At 37.1% G+C, this 15341-nt stretch overlaps 1 protein-coding gene across 5 annotated transcripts in view; it reads right to left on the reverse strand.

Moving 5' to 3' along the window:
• zfyve16 (zinc finger, FYVE domain containing 16) overlaps positions 1 to 15341 on the reverse strand; it is a 28371-nt gene that overhangs the window by 3547 nt on the left and 9483 nt on the right. The window contains exons 5-17 of one of the 5 annotated variants that reach the window (XR_013796178.1): positions 10860 to 11027; positions 9697 to 9836; positions 9399 to 9612; positions 7385 to 7507; positions 7129 to 7284; positions 6064 to 6288; positions 5862 to 5944; positions 4026 to 4130; positions 3786 to 3936; positions 3087 to 3184; positions 2843 to 3005; positions 1753 to 1858; positions 1502 to 1678 (exon numbers count right to left, since the gene is read on the reverse strand). Coding sequence is in view for 4 of the 5 variants with exons in the window: in XM_079600112.1 (XP_079456238.1) it covers positions 1502 to 1678; positions 1753 to 1858; positions 2843 to 3005; positions 3104 to 3184; positions 3786 to 3936; positions 4026 to 4130; positions 5862 to 5944; positions 6064 to 6288; positions 7129 to 7284; positions 7385 to 7507; positions 9399 to 9612; positions 9697 to 9836; positions 10851 to 11027 (1901 nt within the window). In the remaining variant the exon portion in view is untranslated. Of the gene's footprint in view, positions 1 to 1501; positions 1679 to 1752; positions 1859 to 2842; positions 3006 to 3086; positions 3185 to 3785; positions 3937 to 4025; positions 4131 to 5861; positions 5945 to 6063; positions 6289 to 7128; positions 7285 to 7384; positions 7508 to 9398; positions 9613 to 9696; positions 9837 to 10850; positions 11028 to 15341 lie in introns of those variants that run through there. The other 4 variants (XM_079600113.1, XM_079600112.1, XM_079600114.1 and 1 more) reach the window with 4 other exon arrangements.

Below are 15341 nucleotides of genomic sequence, written 5' to 3' on the forward strand. Positions count from 1 at the left end.
ACATTGATATGCCGACAATGTTCACAGCAATCAAATTTGTTCACAGAAGCTCAAACATACTTGATGCGTGAGAACCAATGAGGTTCGTTCTCGCGTGTTATGCAGCGCGTTTGAGCTTCTGCAAAAACCAATAAGGTTTGCTCTTGCACGTCAAGCAAGTATGGTTGAGCTTCTGTCTGCTGATCAATGTTTATATGTGAATAGAAGCCTGAATTAAATCAGTTAAACATATAAAGCGACCAAGTCTCTTCAGAAGACTTTAAGAAGGATTTCTCTCACAATTTCTTTTGAACCGTTAGTATTTTGTAGTGCTGGGACGATACACCTATCTCCTGATCACGATATTTGGGTGCCGATACAATATGTATTGCGATTTCTTTAAAGAATTGCGATTCTATATTGCGAACACTAGACCATGGGGAAAAGTTAAATCATACACTTATGAGTCATATTTACAAAAACAATTCATCACATCTTTCTGAGTTTTATTTCAGAAGCATCATACAGTACTACATTATCTTTAATAAATGATTCAATAACAAATCCAAATTTTAACAGTCACTTGTCGCCACCTAGTGGCGAAACAATGTAATCGATAAATGTGTTATTTTAAATGCCAAGTTTCTTTCAAAAGCTGATTTACTCTATTTTTATCGCTACTGTAGACATCAGTGTTTATAACCGAACTTTAAACTTTTATCTTAGTACTTCCATGATAATTTGAACTATTGTATCACAGAAATAATGATACTATGAGGTTGAAAAGACTGTTTGTGAAGCGGTTTCATGACAACTCTCTGGATCAGCGCAGATTTGAATGTTGTGATATGATTTTGTCAAAGGTTTAATAGACAGACGAAATGGAAGATCGCGTAGGTGTTTGAATCGAGATCACAGTCCTTTAAAGATGAATCGTGCATCTCTACGGTCTTATATCTCTCTCAGCATATAAGTAGCACGAGGGCTTTCAGTGCATTCAGTCTCACGTCTCTTCCACGCGTTCACTTGAAAGGGATATTACGTCACTCAACACTCAGATAACACTCACACTTCATCCTCTGTTGAAACAAGTGGCTAACTTCTGTCAACCTCGTCTATAAGCAAGGACAAAAATAAAGCTATTTCATTTGAATTAATATCGACCCCGTAAGAAAAAGATTGATTTTAAAATCGTTTAAAATAAAAATTGCGATAGCTAGGTGAATCTATTTTTTCTCCCAGCCCTACTATTTTGGGTGGATAGAGTTTCAAGGGAGGGACAGAAATGTCATTAAAAAACATCTTCATTTGTGTTCAGAAGATAAACGAAAGTCCTATGAGATTGGAACGACACGAGGGTGAGTAATTGATAAGACAATTTTTGGATGAACTTTCAATTTAAAGGTTTTCTTTTGTTCAAAACATCCTGTTTATAAGCGCAATTTCCATCATACATTACAAAATGAGTTTCAGAGTAATTTCATCAACACTCCTGTGTAATTTAGTGCCGGAAATGATTTACCACGTCCGAGTCGGTGGAGACTCGGAGCGCGAGAGAGTTGAATCCATTGGCCATGAGCACAGTGAGGTGCGGGCAGAGGGCAGCACAGCTGGCGGTGGCAATCTCTCTCTGAAACTGAGCTGATGATGTGAGGATGGCAGATAGGGAAACGTCTGAAGACTTCAGCAGATAGAAAACCTGATGGGAGAGACGGGACATGAACCAGAGATGACAACGAGGAACTCATTGTGTGGGCATCATGCAGTACACACCTCAGTACACCTGATGCTTCGGCCATCCATCTCAAACTCAGAGTCCTGCTGGATCTTGACGCTGGACACTCCCTCCAGAGACTTGCCATCCACTGGACTGGAGACTCTGCAAACATGCAAACACGCATAACATGTTATACTTTCTTAGGGGAATTATTTTTGACCTGACACAGCATCTTAACCACTGAAAGAAGCTGAACGAATGAATTTTAAACAGTGCCCAATTAATGCAGTGTATATTTTCAAGGTTACTTGCAGCAGGAGCCAAACCGATCAATAGTGCTTTATCACTCAGTAAAGTGATTATTCAGTACAGTATTGGCATATTGCACATCCATAAGAAAGCATCTGATAAGAACATACACTACTGGTCAAAACCTTTGCTTTTGACTGCTTAAGGAACATTTCTGATTATTATCAATTTTGAAAACATTTTTTGCTGCTTAATATTTTTGTGGAAACTGTTCAACACTAATATACTTTTATTCAGCAAGGATATATTAAAATTGTTTAAAAATAACAGTCACTAAGTAATATTGTGATATTATAAAAAATAACTAAGCCAGACAGGGCTTAGATTAGGCCAGGATTCGTCCTTAGATCAATTAGGGCATTTAAGTTGCTTTAATAAATGTGCCTTTGAAAAAAACATTACTGATGTGCATCTTGAGACAAAACAATGGCACTGATGTATTTTAAGATATGCCAGTGCAAGTTGTTTTCAGTTAAAACAGCTCAAACTTGCATTTTAATCTTGGACTAGATTTAAGCCTTGTCTGTGAAACCGGGGGTTAAAACGTTACAAAAGATTTATATTTCATATAAATGCTCTTCTTTTGGATTATCCATTCATCAAAGAATCCTGAAAAAAAAAAAAAAAACTTCCATAATAATAATTACCGTATACGAAGTAGAAGAAGAACCATTGTTAATAGAGCAATAATAATAATAATAATAATTGAGCAGCAAATCAACATATTAGAATTAATAATGAAATAACTTAAGGCTTGATGAGCAGAAGAGACTTCTTTCAAAAGTTTAGAAAAATTAAGATTTTTAAGTGTAAATATGTATGATAAATCGTTGGTACCCAGTGTTGACAGGCGCGATCCAGTCGACCCAGCGTACATTCACATTTTCTCGTGTCTCTTCTGAATCTGCCTTTCCACAGGGTATCTGGAAGTCGCTCTGGTCCCTGAGGGCCTGTCGCAAACCCTCCATTGTCTCCGGAGGGATTTGCACCATTAACCCATCTAAAGATGAAAAGGGAGAGCGTGATGATACAGCTCTGCTGTTTGAGAGTAATAATCTAATGTAGTGTTCAAAAAACTGACTTGTATAAAAGCATTACCCTCCACAATGCTAGATTTGGCAATAAATCCTGATGAGGCTTTCAGAGCACCATTAAACACCACAAAACTTGCTCCAGTCACTGCAAAAGAAAGACTTGTCATCTGCTGATATCAGAAAACAAATATGACACAACAAACTTAAGGAGTGTTTTCCCAATAGAACTTTTAGAATAGATATTACAATTATTATAACTATGGTTACAATACATTATAATATGCATTACAATACATAATTAATGCATTAAAAATACTGGTAACAGTTTACAATAAGGTTCAATAACATCAGTTAATGTATTTACTAACATGAACTAACAATGAGCAAAACATTTGTTACAGTATTTTTATTAATCTTTGTTAATGTTAGTTCATAAAAATACAACCGTTCATGATTCATGTTATTCACAGTGCATTTACTAATGTTAACAAATACAACCTTTGATTTTAATAACATATTAGTAAATGGTGAAATTAATATTAACTTATTAAGATTAATAAATGCTGAGGTAGTATTGTTCATTAAGTTAACTAATAAACCTTATTGAAAAGTGTTACCAAAATGCTTTTATATAGAATGCATTATTCAATTCATTATGTTAGCAAACATTTTAGCCCATTTAAGAGAAAACACAAAGTTATTAAATATTTGTAGCTATATCGCCCAGGATTAGCAGCTTGACAAACCTCTCCTGGTTTTTCCTGGTATGCTATTGGCTTGAGTCCGGTAGCTTCCGTCTTCGTTCTGCATGCAAACCAAGTGGGAATCGGCCTCTGTGCTGAAACACGCACCGAAACTGATCACATGCTCATTGGAGGAGTTCACCACCTTCAGCATCTGCAACAGCCAGAAAACAACAACACAATCAATGACAACAACATGATAACAACAGCCTGACTGCTGCACAACTCAAATACAACTCTGACCTCATTAAACCTGGACTTGGGAATCTCGATGTAGCTGTTTCCCAGCTCCATGTGTACTCGCAGACTTTCCACCACAGGTAAACTGTATTGGTAGTTCCTCAGATCCTGTGTTAAAATCAGCAAAACACAAGAATGAAGGAGGGTACAAAGTGTTTGGGGATACAAGGCCTATAGTTAACATTTGACAACACGTTTAAGGGTGTGTTCACACTTGTAGTTCGGGTTCTCTTGGTTCTTTTGGTCCGTACCACAAAAAGAAAATGATACATTAAGTCCTGGTTAGCATTCACACTGTCATTTTTCAAACAGAGCCTAAAGATACAAAACAAAAAACAGATTTCATGACGTATATTTTGCAACAGAACTTACCTAACATCCAAAACAATGCTGTGTGTGGGCTAAATGCACTCGCTGTATGTGCGCACATATAATGTTATTTTTCCCAGCAGAGAACTCATAAAGACCTTATAAAATGAATAAAGGAATCAAAACAGCAGCATGAATTCCTCTGTTGCACAAAAACAAAGATCTGCTCAAAGGAAAAGCGGTTCTGACGCCTGTACCGAACTGTAATGTGCAACTGAGCTCCTGAGATGTAAGGAACCAGGCATGCTTGAGCATTCGGCCCTTTTTAGGGTCGTATCTTGTGACATCACATCCTGTTTTTGGTTCATTTAAATGTCTTAAGGTCCACGTTCGTACAGTCTGACAAGCATCAATCGTAAATTACTATTATAAATCCTACAGTGTGCACCCGGCTTACATTTACCTTCCTTCAGGCTCAAATGGATGCAAAGAAGAATCACCAGAAATAAGCCAATTTTGATCAACTTAATTTGCACATTTTTCCATGCCTGTGTCCAGGAAAGTGGCCGCGAGCATACTTGAAAGCACTATAGTTAGAATGGAGACCAAAGAAGCTCTTATATTCTCAGAAATCAAGAGTGGCTCAGAGCTGAAGTACACTTTGAGAGGCCTCAGTCTTGAGCGCTCTCTAATCTCCTTCATTAACTGTCCTGAGCTGAACCCTCGACTCGGGTTTTACTTGGGTGGAAAAATAGCTTCAAACTACCATCTTTGATATCCTTTAAAATCTTTCAGGGAAAAATCATTCACAAATTAGAAAATTTTAATTAAAACCACAATAAACCTAAAATTTAGATATTGAGTATAAGGCTAAAACCAAATAATCCGGAATTAAATAACTATTATGTTTACCTCAGCTGCACACCATTAAGCCATATAAACAGCTATAAACATAAAAATACATTCTTTTCAAATACATGCACTACAGTTTATACAGGGTCAGTTTAAAAAAAAAAAATAACACTTTTATTCAGCAAGGAAACATTAAATTAATCAAAAGTGACAGTAAAGACATTTATGTTACATATATTTCAAATAAATGCTGTTCTGTTCTTTTGAACTTTCATCAGAGAAACTAGAAACACGGTTTTCTCAAAAATATGGAGCAGCGCAACTGTTTGCAACTTGATAATAATAAGAAATGTTTCTTTAACAGCAAATCAGATTAGAATATTTTTCTTAAAGATCATGTGACAATGAAAACGAATGTAATGATGCTGACAATTCAGCTTTGCATCACAGGAGAAATTTTCATTAAAAAATTTAAATAGAAAATAGTTACTAATTACTGTTTTTACTGTATTTTTGATCAAATAAATGCAGTCTTTGTGACTATAAACTTATTTCTAAAACATTAAACAAAACAAGACTTCAAAACAGCAGTACATGACTGAACTATTCATTCAAGTTTATATGAATGAGTAAAATACAGCCAGGATAGACAAGTGAGGGTTTAATGTGAACACGTACTGTGAGCAGATTCATGATGGTGTGTCCTGTCTCTTTAAAAACTGATTCACGGAAACGCACGCTCACCAATGGGCAGGGATACACTGTAAAAATAAACAACAGATCACATGACTATGAGCTATGAGCTAATATCATATATTCTGATAACAATAATGCTTTAAAAACAACATTTTCTTCTCTGGATGTTCTAATGAGGGCTCACCGTTGTATTGTGCCCCTAGAGCGAGCAGCAGTCGGAGGGGAAACACTTTAGCCCACGGCACCTCCAGCTTCTGAATCAAAAGACCACAGAGGAACGAGACCTGCGGCAAAGCAAGACCATCCAGAGGCTGAAAGGTTGGAGTGAAGAACAGGACGCCGCCGTGGTCTTTACTGCCCAGGAAACTATCAGTGAATGTCAGATTACCAAGGTGCTTAACGAACTTCCCTGTGGTGGGAAAAATAAGAAACAACACCATATAAGGTAAGCCACCATATGTCACTCATTAACATACTGAAAGTTTTGAGTTTTGGTTAAACAGATGAAATAGCATGCAACAAAATGCAGTAAAGCTAATCAAAAAAAAATCCTGTATAATCTATTTTGCTATCAGTATAGAAGTAAAAAAATCTCTAAAGGCCAGAAAGAGGGTGGAATATTGGTTTTGGTGCAAAAATAAAAAGCTATAAAGAGTAAACTATGGCCCTTTAAGGAAGGACACCAAAGTGAATAGGGTAAAAAAAAAAAAAAGTAACTAATAGATATCACCATACTTACCCAATTGGTTGATTCATAAAGAATTGCAAACATCTGATATGGTATGCTTAAATATTAAAATGAGGCATTATCTAATTAAATATGCACTAATAATATGCATACATTATCCAATATTCAGTTATTTGTTTTGGAAAAGTCAGGTTTCATTGTGTTGATGTATTAGAGTTAAAAAGAAATCTCTCTGTTTATCACTCCAAAAATCTAAAAAATATTGTCAACAGCCAGATAAAAAAATATTTTCACCATGCTTTAGGATGCATGAACAAACCCTTCAGTAAAAACATTCAGAATATAGATACAACTGAAAAGTTTGGTGTATGTAAGCACTGATTTTTCTGACTCCTTGCAGCATTTAAAGATTTGTATTGTATTTGAAATATACATTTAAAAAATCCACTACACAACACGTTATGAAAAGCCAAATAGCCCAAAATATAAAAACTGCCCAGTGCATTAAAAACCAGTTTTTTTGCCAGTAGTGTCATGCCTTAAGAGTCCTGGGTGACGTACCTTTCTGTGCATCCTGGTATATACTAACATACAGGTTGAATACGTCTCTAGGCAGGCTGTTTTCCTCTGGGAGACACTCGATTATAAACACCAGCTCTTTCTGGCCAACTCCCTGAAGACCATTAGAGCTCAGACACCAGCACTTCTTCTCACAATCTACAACACAAACAGAGAGACGGAGAGCAGTGATGTTTATCAAATTAACAAGTGGAACATGATCACATATTTCAATTCAAGTTCAGACATCGCAACATACATGTGACGATCTTGACGTTCACCAGTAAATTGGCGTTGAGCACGAAGATCAGAGGTTGTGGGCCTCCCTCCTCCAACAGCAGCAAAATTTGGCAAGCAGCAGGACGTTCCTCAACTAATAAATCTAACGAAATGAAAAGAAAATGACAGATTAAAGAAAAACAGCACCACATAAAGATTCTCACATTTGACTGTTGTGACAAAATAATAACCTAAACGGCAGCAGCTTCAGTTTAATTGTAATGACATGTATATGCCAGTTTATATTCAATAAGGATACTAACTAACCTCTATACGTAAATAATATTTTGTTGTCATTAAAGGGTTAGTTCACCCAAAAATGAAAATAATGTAATTAATGACTCACCCTCATGTCGTTCTAAGCCCGTAAGACCTCCGTTCATCTTCGGAACACAGTTTAAGATATTTTAGATTTAATCCGAGAGCTTTCTGTCCGTCCATTGAAACTGTATATACAGTATACTGGTCATGTCCATAAAGGTAAAAAAAACATCATCAAAGTAGTCCATGTGACATCAGTGGGTTAGTTAGAAGTTTTTGAAGCATCGAAAATACTTTTTGGTCCAAAAATAACACAAAATAAGACTTTATTCAGCATTGTATTCTCTCCCGTGTCTGTTGTCAATCCTTCACAGTTACGCTGATGGCGTAAGACGCTGATGACGTGTATTTCTGGTGCGCCCGAGCTTCATTTATAGACTGAGGGAAACGCACGCTGTAAAAGTGTCTCATCCGCGACATGCACATTTACGCACCATTAAAAAAATGATATCCACGCAAACAATGTAGAATAGCTTGAATATAGCGTGCGTCTCCCTCAGACTGTAAACGAAGCTCGGGCGCACCAGATAACACGTCATCAGCGTCTTCCGTCAGCAGCGTCACTGTGGAGTCCTGAACGCAGATTGACAACAGACCCGGGAGAGAATACAATGCTGAATAAAGTCTTATTTTGTGTTATTTTTGGACCAAAAAGTATTTTCGATGCTTCAAAAACTTCTAACTAACCCACTGATGTCACATGGACTACTTTGATGATGTTTTTTTTACCTTTATGGACATGGACAGTATACTGTATATACAGTTTCAATGGACGGACAGAAAGCTCTCGGACTAAATCTAAAATATCTTAAACTGTGTTCCGAAGATGAACGGAGGTCTTACGGGCTTAGAACGACATGAGGGTGAGTCATTAATGACATTATTTTCATTTTTGGGTGAACTAACCCTTTAACAAAGCCACACATAGACTCATTTTGCCATAAGCATTGCAGCATGCATAGGGCCTTGTGAAATAGTTATATTTCCCCCTAAATTCTGTTTAATGATTTAATTAAAAAAATATTCAAAAGTTTCAAAAATGTTGTCTAATGAAGTAAATTCATAAAACTTTAACATTTTAGTCAATCTAAAATGCCATCAAAACAAAATATAAAATAAATGTATTTTTAGTTTTGTCAAATAAAGTGCTGCACAACAGAACTTACTGTATACTGTATAAATTAAAACATGGGTGAAAAAACATCTTGGTTGTATGATGAAGGATCTAAGGATTCTTAATAGCAACCTGAGTGTGTGTGTTACTTTAAGAGAGCAAACATATCATATATAAAAATAAAAAGATGTATATGTGTCCGGTTTCACAGACGAGGCTCAAGTCTAATCCCAGACTAAAATTCATGTTTGAGCTGTTATAACAGAAAGCTACTTGCACTGATATATCTTATAATATGTCAGTGTCATTGTTCTATCTCAAGATGAACGTTTATAAAAGCTACTTAAATGTAGTTTAACTAAGGCCTACTCCTGGCTTAATCTAAGCCCTTTCTGTTAAACCAGGCCTTAACTTTATAATCATTAGGCATTAATGTAGTTGTGACTTTACACAATTTACCATTTCATCATTTTTTTATTTCCCCCAGCCCTACATTTAGACATGAATGACCTCCAGAATGATGTCTACCATCTGGTAGAAGCCTTTAAACAGTCCTTACCCCCAACTTCCTCCTCTCCTGTAGTAATGAGAAGCGGAGGCAGACCTTCGTCATCCTCCGGCACCAGACTGACCGCTCTCTGTACGCAGTTGCCAACCCCACAAAGCAGACCGTAGTCCCACGGGCCTCTGACGGGCGGGCGGCTCACCTCAGTAGCGCTGTCAGAACTGACTCCGGCACTCTCATCAGACTCGCCAGGAATTTTACCTTCAGGCTGAAAGGCAGCAAATCAATTAATGACTTCAATTGTCACTATCAGTTATCTCCAGCATCAGTTTAGAGGATTTCGGCGACTCACCTCCGGTGGGTCTGGCGTTACTGGGCTCGATTCCTGAGAGGATCTTCGGGTCTGTACGGAGAGTTTGGTGGTGTCGGCTACCTCACCGTTTGGCAGGATACCATCCGCAAACCACACGTGCTTCTGCTCACGTGGAAAACCTACAGGAACAAATATAGAAACACAAACGACAGTGTCATTAGGATCAGGCTTGAAACAGGGTATCAAATAAAGTATGCTTGAAATCAGGTGTGATGAAGAGGAAATTTGTGTACTATTGCACCAAAAGTTTGCTCACCAAGGTTGAATTTATTTGATCAAAAATACAGTAAAAACTGTAATATTGTTGAATATCATTACAATAAAAAAAAACGGGTTTCTATTTAAATTAGGGCTGTCAAAAGATTAATTGTGATTAATCACATACAAAATCAAAGTTTGTTTACACATAATATATGTGTGTATACAGTGTAGAATTATTATGTATAAATACACACATTCATGTATATATTTAAGGAATAATTGCATTTATATACTATATTTATATTTATATAATTTATATTACATATACATATTTTATATATAAATATAACCAATTTTTCTTAAATATATACATGATTGTGTGTGTTTTTATATATATATAAATAGTAATACACAGTACACACACATATATTATGTGTAAACAAACTTTTATTTTGGATGCGATTAATCTTTTGACAGCCCTAATTTAAATATATTGTAAAATGTAATTTATTCCTGTGATGGAAAGCTGAGTTTTCAGCATCATTACTCGAGTCTTCAGTGTCACATGATCCTTCAGAAATCATTCTAATATGCTGCTCAAGAAATGAAATGAAAGCTGATTTGTGCCGTATGTGCAACATGTTTGTGGAAACCATGATTTTGAACAGGCGGTTCAAAAAAACAAAATATTTTGTAATATTTAAATGTCTTTAATGTCACTTTTAGTCAATTTGATGCATCCTTGCTGATTAAAAGTATTAATCTAGCTAGTGAAGCTAGCCTAGTCTTCCACTCTATATGATATGGAGTATATGCAATTTGGGACGCAGTCACTCTTTCATCCATGAACTAATTATAGTAAGTGGAAGTCACTGTGTTTTATAGCCATAAGAGCTATAACTCAGCATTCTGGCTCAGAGTGCAGTGCGTACCGTCATTACCGGGGTGTTTGAGGACAGACACGGGGACCATGACGGTGGGTGGGGGAGAGTTGAGGGTGCCGGCAGCACGGGCCTGCTGCATGGGTGGTATGGTGGAGCAGTACTCTGATGGGATGTTGGGATTGGGACTGGGCCCAGTGGGGCTCATCATTCTCTCATGGGCTTGAGCTGCACACAGACAAACAAAATCAGTCGTTCCTAAATCAGGCGTCTTTTCAGTGTAGTGAATGAAGGGTCATGCTGGGACAGAGAATGATTGAGAGAAAGGAACAGTGGGGTGGGCAAATCATTTTACAGTCCTGTTCCCCATGTATATATGTTCTTAATATAATAATTGCAATAACTGGGAAATAACTAGGTACTAACCCTGAACCTACCCCTAAACCTAAACTTAACCGATGTAATTGCCTTATATTACCCAGTACGTTCTTAGGTAAGAACACTAAGTGCACGTACTGTAAAATATGCAACCAACAGTAGATACATTTTGCTGTGATAAATGAGGAATAACTTTTGTTATAACTCGTGCATAACTTTTGTTAACAGCCTAAAGACAATAGAAAGTGAGAATTTATGCAATTTATGGTCTTAATAAATATTCCCGGTTTTGTAAACGATTTATCAGTGCACACATTATACTAAAGAAAAAGCTTTTTTTATTTTACATCATAATGTAATAACTTGCTCAATATCTGACTTTTTAAACGATGTAACATTAGATTAACCAATAATATATCATAGCCTAATATGCAAAAGTCCCATTCTAAATGATTTATAAACTAATATTATGCTTTACTCAGATATATAGTAGTGGCCAAAAGTGATGTCTGGAAGGGAGTTTTGTTTTTAAAGACACTGAACATATTTTTTAGGTTAGGTTTCATATTCATAGGTTTTATCTTATTATGCAAAAACAAAAAAAAAGCATAGAAAAACAAAAAGCTCACTGGAAAAAGCATACTTTGACTACAACATAATCAGTTATTAATATTTTGTTGGTTCCCTCGTTTTTGCATGTGTTCATTATTTCTTTGTATGACAGCCTGACCAAATATTATCTGCACAATTTGTCATGTTTCATTGCATTATCAAAAATAAAACAATTGACTACAAGCACAACTACGCAATATGCTTACCAAATCTTTAAGAACTGTTTTTGTAATATTTGAATAAAGGGTGGACTAGCGTGCTGTCATCAATAGACGCTTTTCCACCATCGGGTCGAACGGTTCCAGTTATATTTCCACTTGAGATTGGTTCGGCACGGTATGACAACAAACTGCTTTCGGCCTGAATTGAACCGTGCAGGTAGAATGGGTGTAGTTACGTCGCCCTTCAGGACTAGTCACTTATCTGTTGCCAGGCTTCAAGTTTCTCTGTAGCTGGCCAAGCTTGCTATTTGAGCCAAGTAAACACTAGTTCATAATAAAAAATAAAATAAATATCTGATCATCCTCTATAATGCAGTCACTATTTACATCTCATACCATCTGTAAACTCTTGCAGAGAGAGAACTCTTACAGGGCAACGATTGGACTGACGCATTTGTATTACATTTAAAAGAGCTCTGATATCAGCCGTGCATTGGAAAATGAAACCAAATCCATACCGGCTGGGCCGGATCGGCAGTGAATGCAATGGGAATGGTTTGGCCCAATGGTGGAAAAGGCTCATGTCTTTGTGTGAGGAACAGACAATATTTACTGAAAATCTTCCCCTCCACTGCAGTCAAGTGAATGTTTCGGTCACTTCCTCACACATATAACTTCCATATGACTTTAAATAAAAGCACACTGTCAAGTATGAACTACTTTTATGGAGCTTAACAACCCTTGGTTTATATGCTTTCATTTCATTAAAAAAAATAGCAGCATCAACATACTGCCGTTTGCAATCCACAAAAGAAAGTTATGTGGCTTCTAAACAACATGTTTGAATGAACAACGAGTGAATGATGACAGGATTTACATTTTGGGGAGAACTGCCCCTTTAAATGCACTGTGAATGCAGTGAAAGATGAGTTCATACATCAAATATATGTATATACTGTACCTATACAGTACCGTTCAAAAGTTTGGGGTCAGGAAGATTTTTTTTTGTTGAAGAATTTAACTTCAGCAAGGATGCAATAAGTTGATCAAAAGTGACAGTCAAAAATAATGATTTCAAATAAATGCTGTTCTTTTAAACTTTCTATTCATCAGAGAATCCTGGAAGAAAAAAAATGGTTTCCACAAAAATATGAAATAGCAAAAGTTTTTTCAATATCGGTAATAAGAAGAAATGTTTCAAATCAGCAAATTATAATGATTTCTGAAGGATCATGTGACACTGAAGACTGGAGTAATGATGCTGAAAATTCAGCTTTGATCAAAGGAATAAATGTTTTACTGTATTCCTTGGTGAACATAAGAGACTTCTTTTAAAAACATTATAAAAGATTCCAAACTTTTGACCGGTAATATATTTGCTGTACACTTGTAATTTGTAATTACACTAGCTAAAAAGTGTTGACCTGTGGTAAACCAAGTTATAATCAAAGTCCAAAGTACAGACCTCATTCAAGCTGAGTCACATTCTAATAAATCAAAACCATCAAATGTTTACAACACCACAGGCTTGGTGTCTTTAACCGAGAGCACTGAGGGTCAACCACAGCAAGTTGTTATTAAAGTGATGGGCAACGAGCCACCAAACTGAACTCAAGAAACAGGACGTCCAGTGCAAACCACAGCCCAGTGTGCTGACAGCCTCTCCAGCCATGAGTCAGTGCATTATGTTGATTAAGGCTCAAAGATGCTCATCGACCTGATTACACTGGCACTGCCTGTGACACCCGCAAAACATGTCAGCTAGAGGCACAAACGCCAAAATATGCTGGCTCACGGCGAAACCGGCTACCACGACAAGACAGATGGGAACTGTGAAGCCAAGAAACAACAGGACAGAACGTCCTTGAGTATTTGGAAATTCACACTGGAGTTAAAAACTTAAAAGAGTTACCAAAATAAAGCCACTGAATGATTAATCGCAGATTGTGATTCAGTTCAGTGACATCCTAATCTTACCTCATCCCAATTTAACTCCAACCCAAATTCTCTTCCAGGTTAATCACGGGTTGCATGTTAGTCTCCCAGGACGGCGTTAGTGTGCACCGAGCGGAGGAGGAAGTGTCCATCTTGCCGATGAGCGCGAGAGAGTCCGCGAGTGACTGAGATAGAGGGCGCATCCTTGAGCCTCTCTCATCCCGGATGGGGCGCAGCTCACTTCCGCAACCTCACACTGAGTTCTCGTCTGTCCTGGACCAGGTTCCAGCCCTGCGAATATCACTGGCTCCGAGTGCAAGCTCAGTCCGTCACACACACGCACGAGGTCGTATTAAATGGCTGCCCTGGGCTGAGAGTGGTGACAAACCCTCCTTTCCTGAAATGTGTGCTGGAGACAAGATGTGTGTGTGTGTATATGTATGTGTGTCTTACTCGATTCCTCAACCCGGAGAGTGAATGAGAGAGAGTGTCACGTATACTGCACCAGGTGGGTCCTGTGTACACACACACACACACACACACACACACGCACACACACACACACACACACACTCAAGGACATGCACCAGTGCCCTGGCTCCACCCAGCCCTGCACCAAACCCTGCGAGAGCTGGCTGGCGACTGACGCTCTGTGATGAATGTCCTTTTTAATGTGCAAATGGACCGCACGCTCGGCCACACACCGTGTGCCAACCTCTTTTTATAGACCATCCAGGACGAAAAAAACAAAAACAAAGCCTTGATCTTCTCCATTACATCATCAGTCCTTGAAAAATAAAAGAGCTTCAGATGTTTTGTCCCAAGAAAAAGTTTGCCACAAATTAAAAGGGACGCAAGTGCTCCATGAGCCAGTGTTGTTATTGTCACCTAAAACTAATAAGCTGAAATAAATACAATACAAATATGAGATGAAAAACATAAAATAAAAATAAGAAAGGTTGCATTGGCAACCAACTGAAATAAATAAGTTGTAGTGGAAATATTGCAATTACTTCAACTCAAATATAATTTGAAGCTAAATAGGAATGACAAAAGCACATAAAAAGTGCTAAAACAAACTAAAAGGAACTGAAAAATATATAAAAATTAATTCTAATAAATACAAAATAAATCACACTAAAATAAAATTGTCATGAGTCTTAATTTACGACAGCATTACATCACAACTAAGAAAATCAATGTCACCTTTAATTTAATTTAAAAAATAGAAAAGTATGCAAAGCGTGAAAGTATAGTTACAAATTAAATGGGGTATTTACTGCTGACAAAATGGGATTTTTATAAAACTTGGTTGTCTATAATGTAAAATGCGAGAAAAAAACGTATAGACTGCATAACTATAGAAACAGAGAAAGGCATGGCATTCCCTTTTTGCCAAAAACTTCAACATCCATTCGTCAGACTTTTGCGGACAAATAAACGGGTATATCTGGGT

Source organism: Phoxinus phoxinus (assembly GCF_949152265.1).
Source record: "Phoxinus phoxinus genome assembly, chromosome: 23".
NCBI lineage: Eukaryota > Metazoa > Chordata > Actinopteri > Cypriniformes > Leuciscidae > Phoxinus > Phoxinus phoxinus.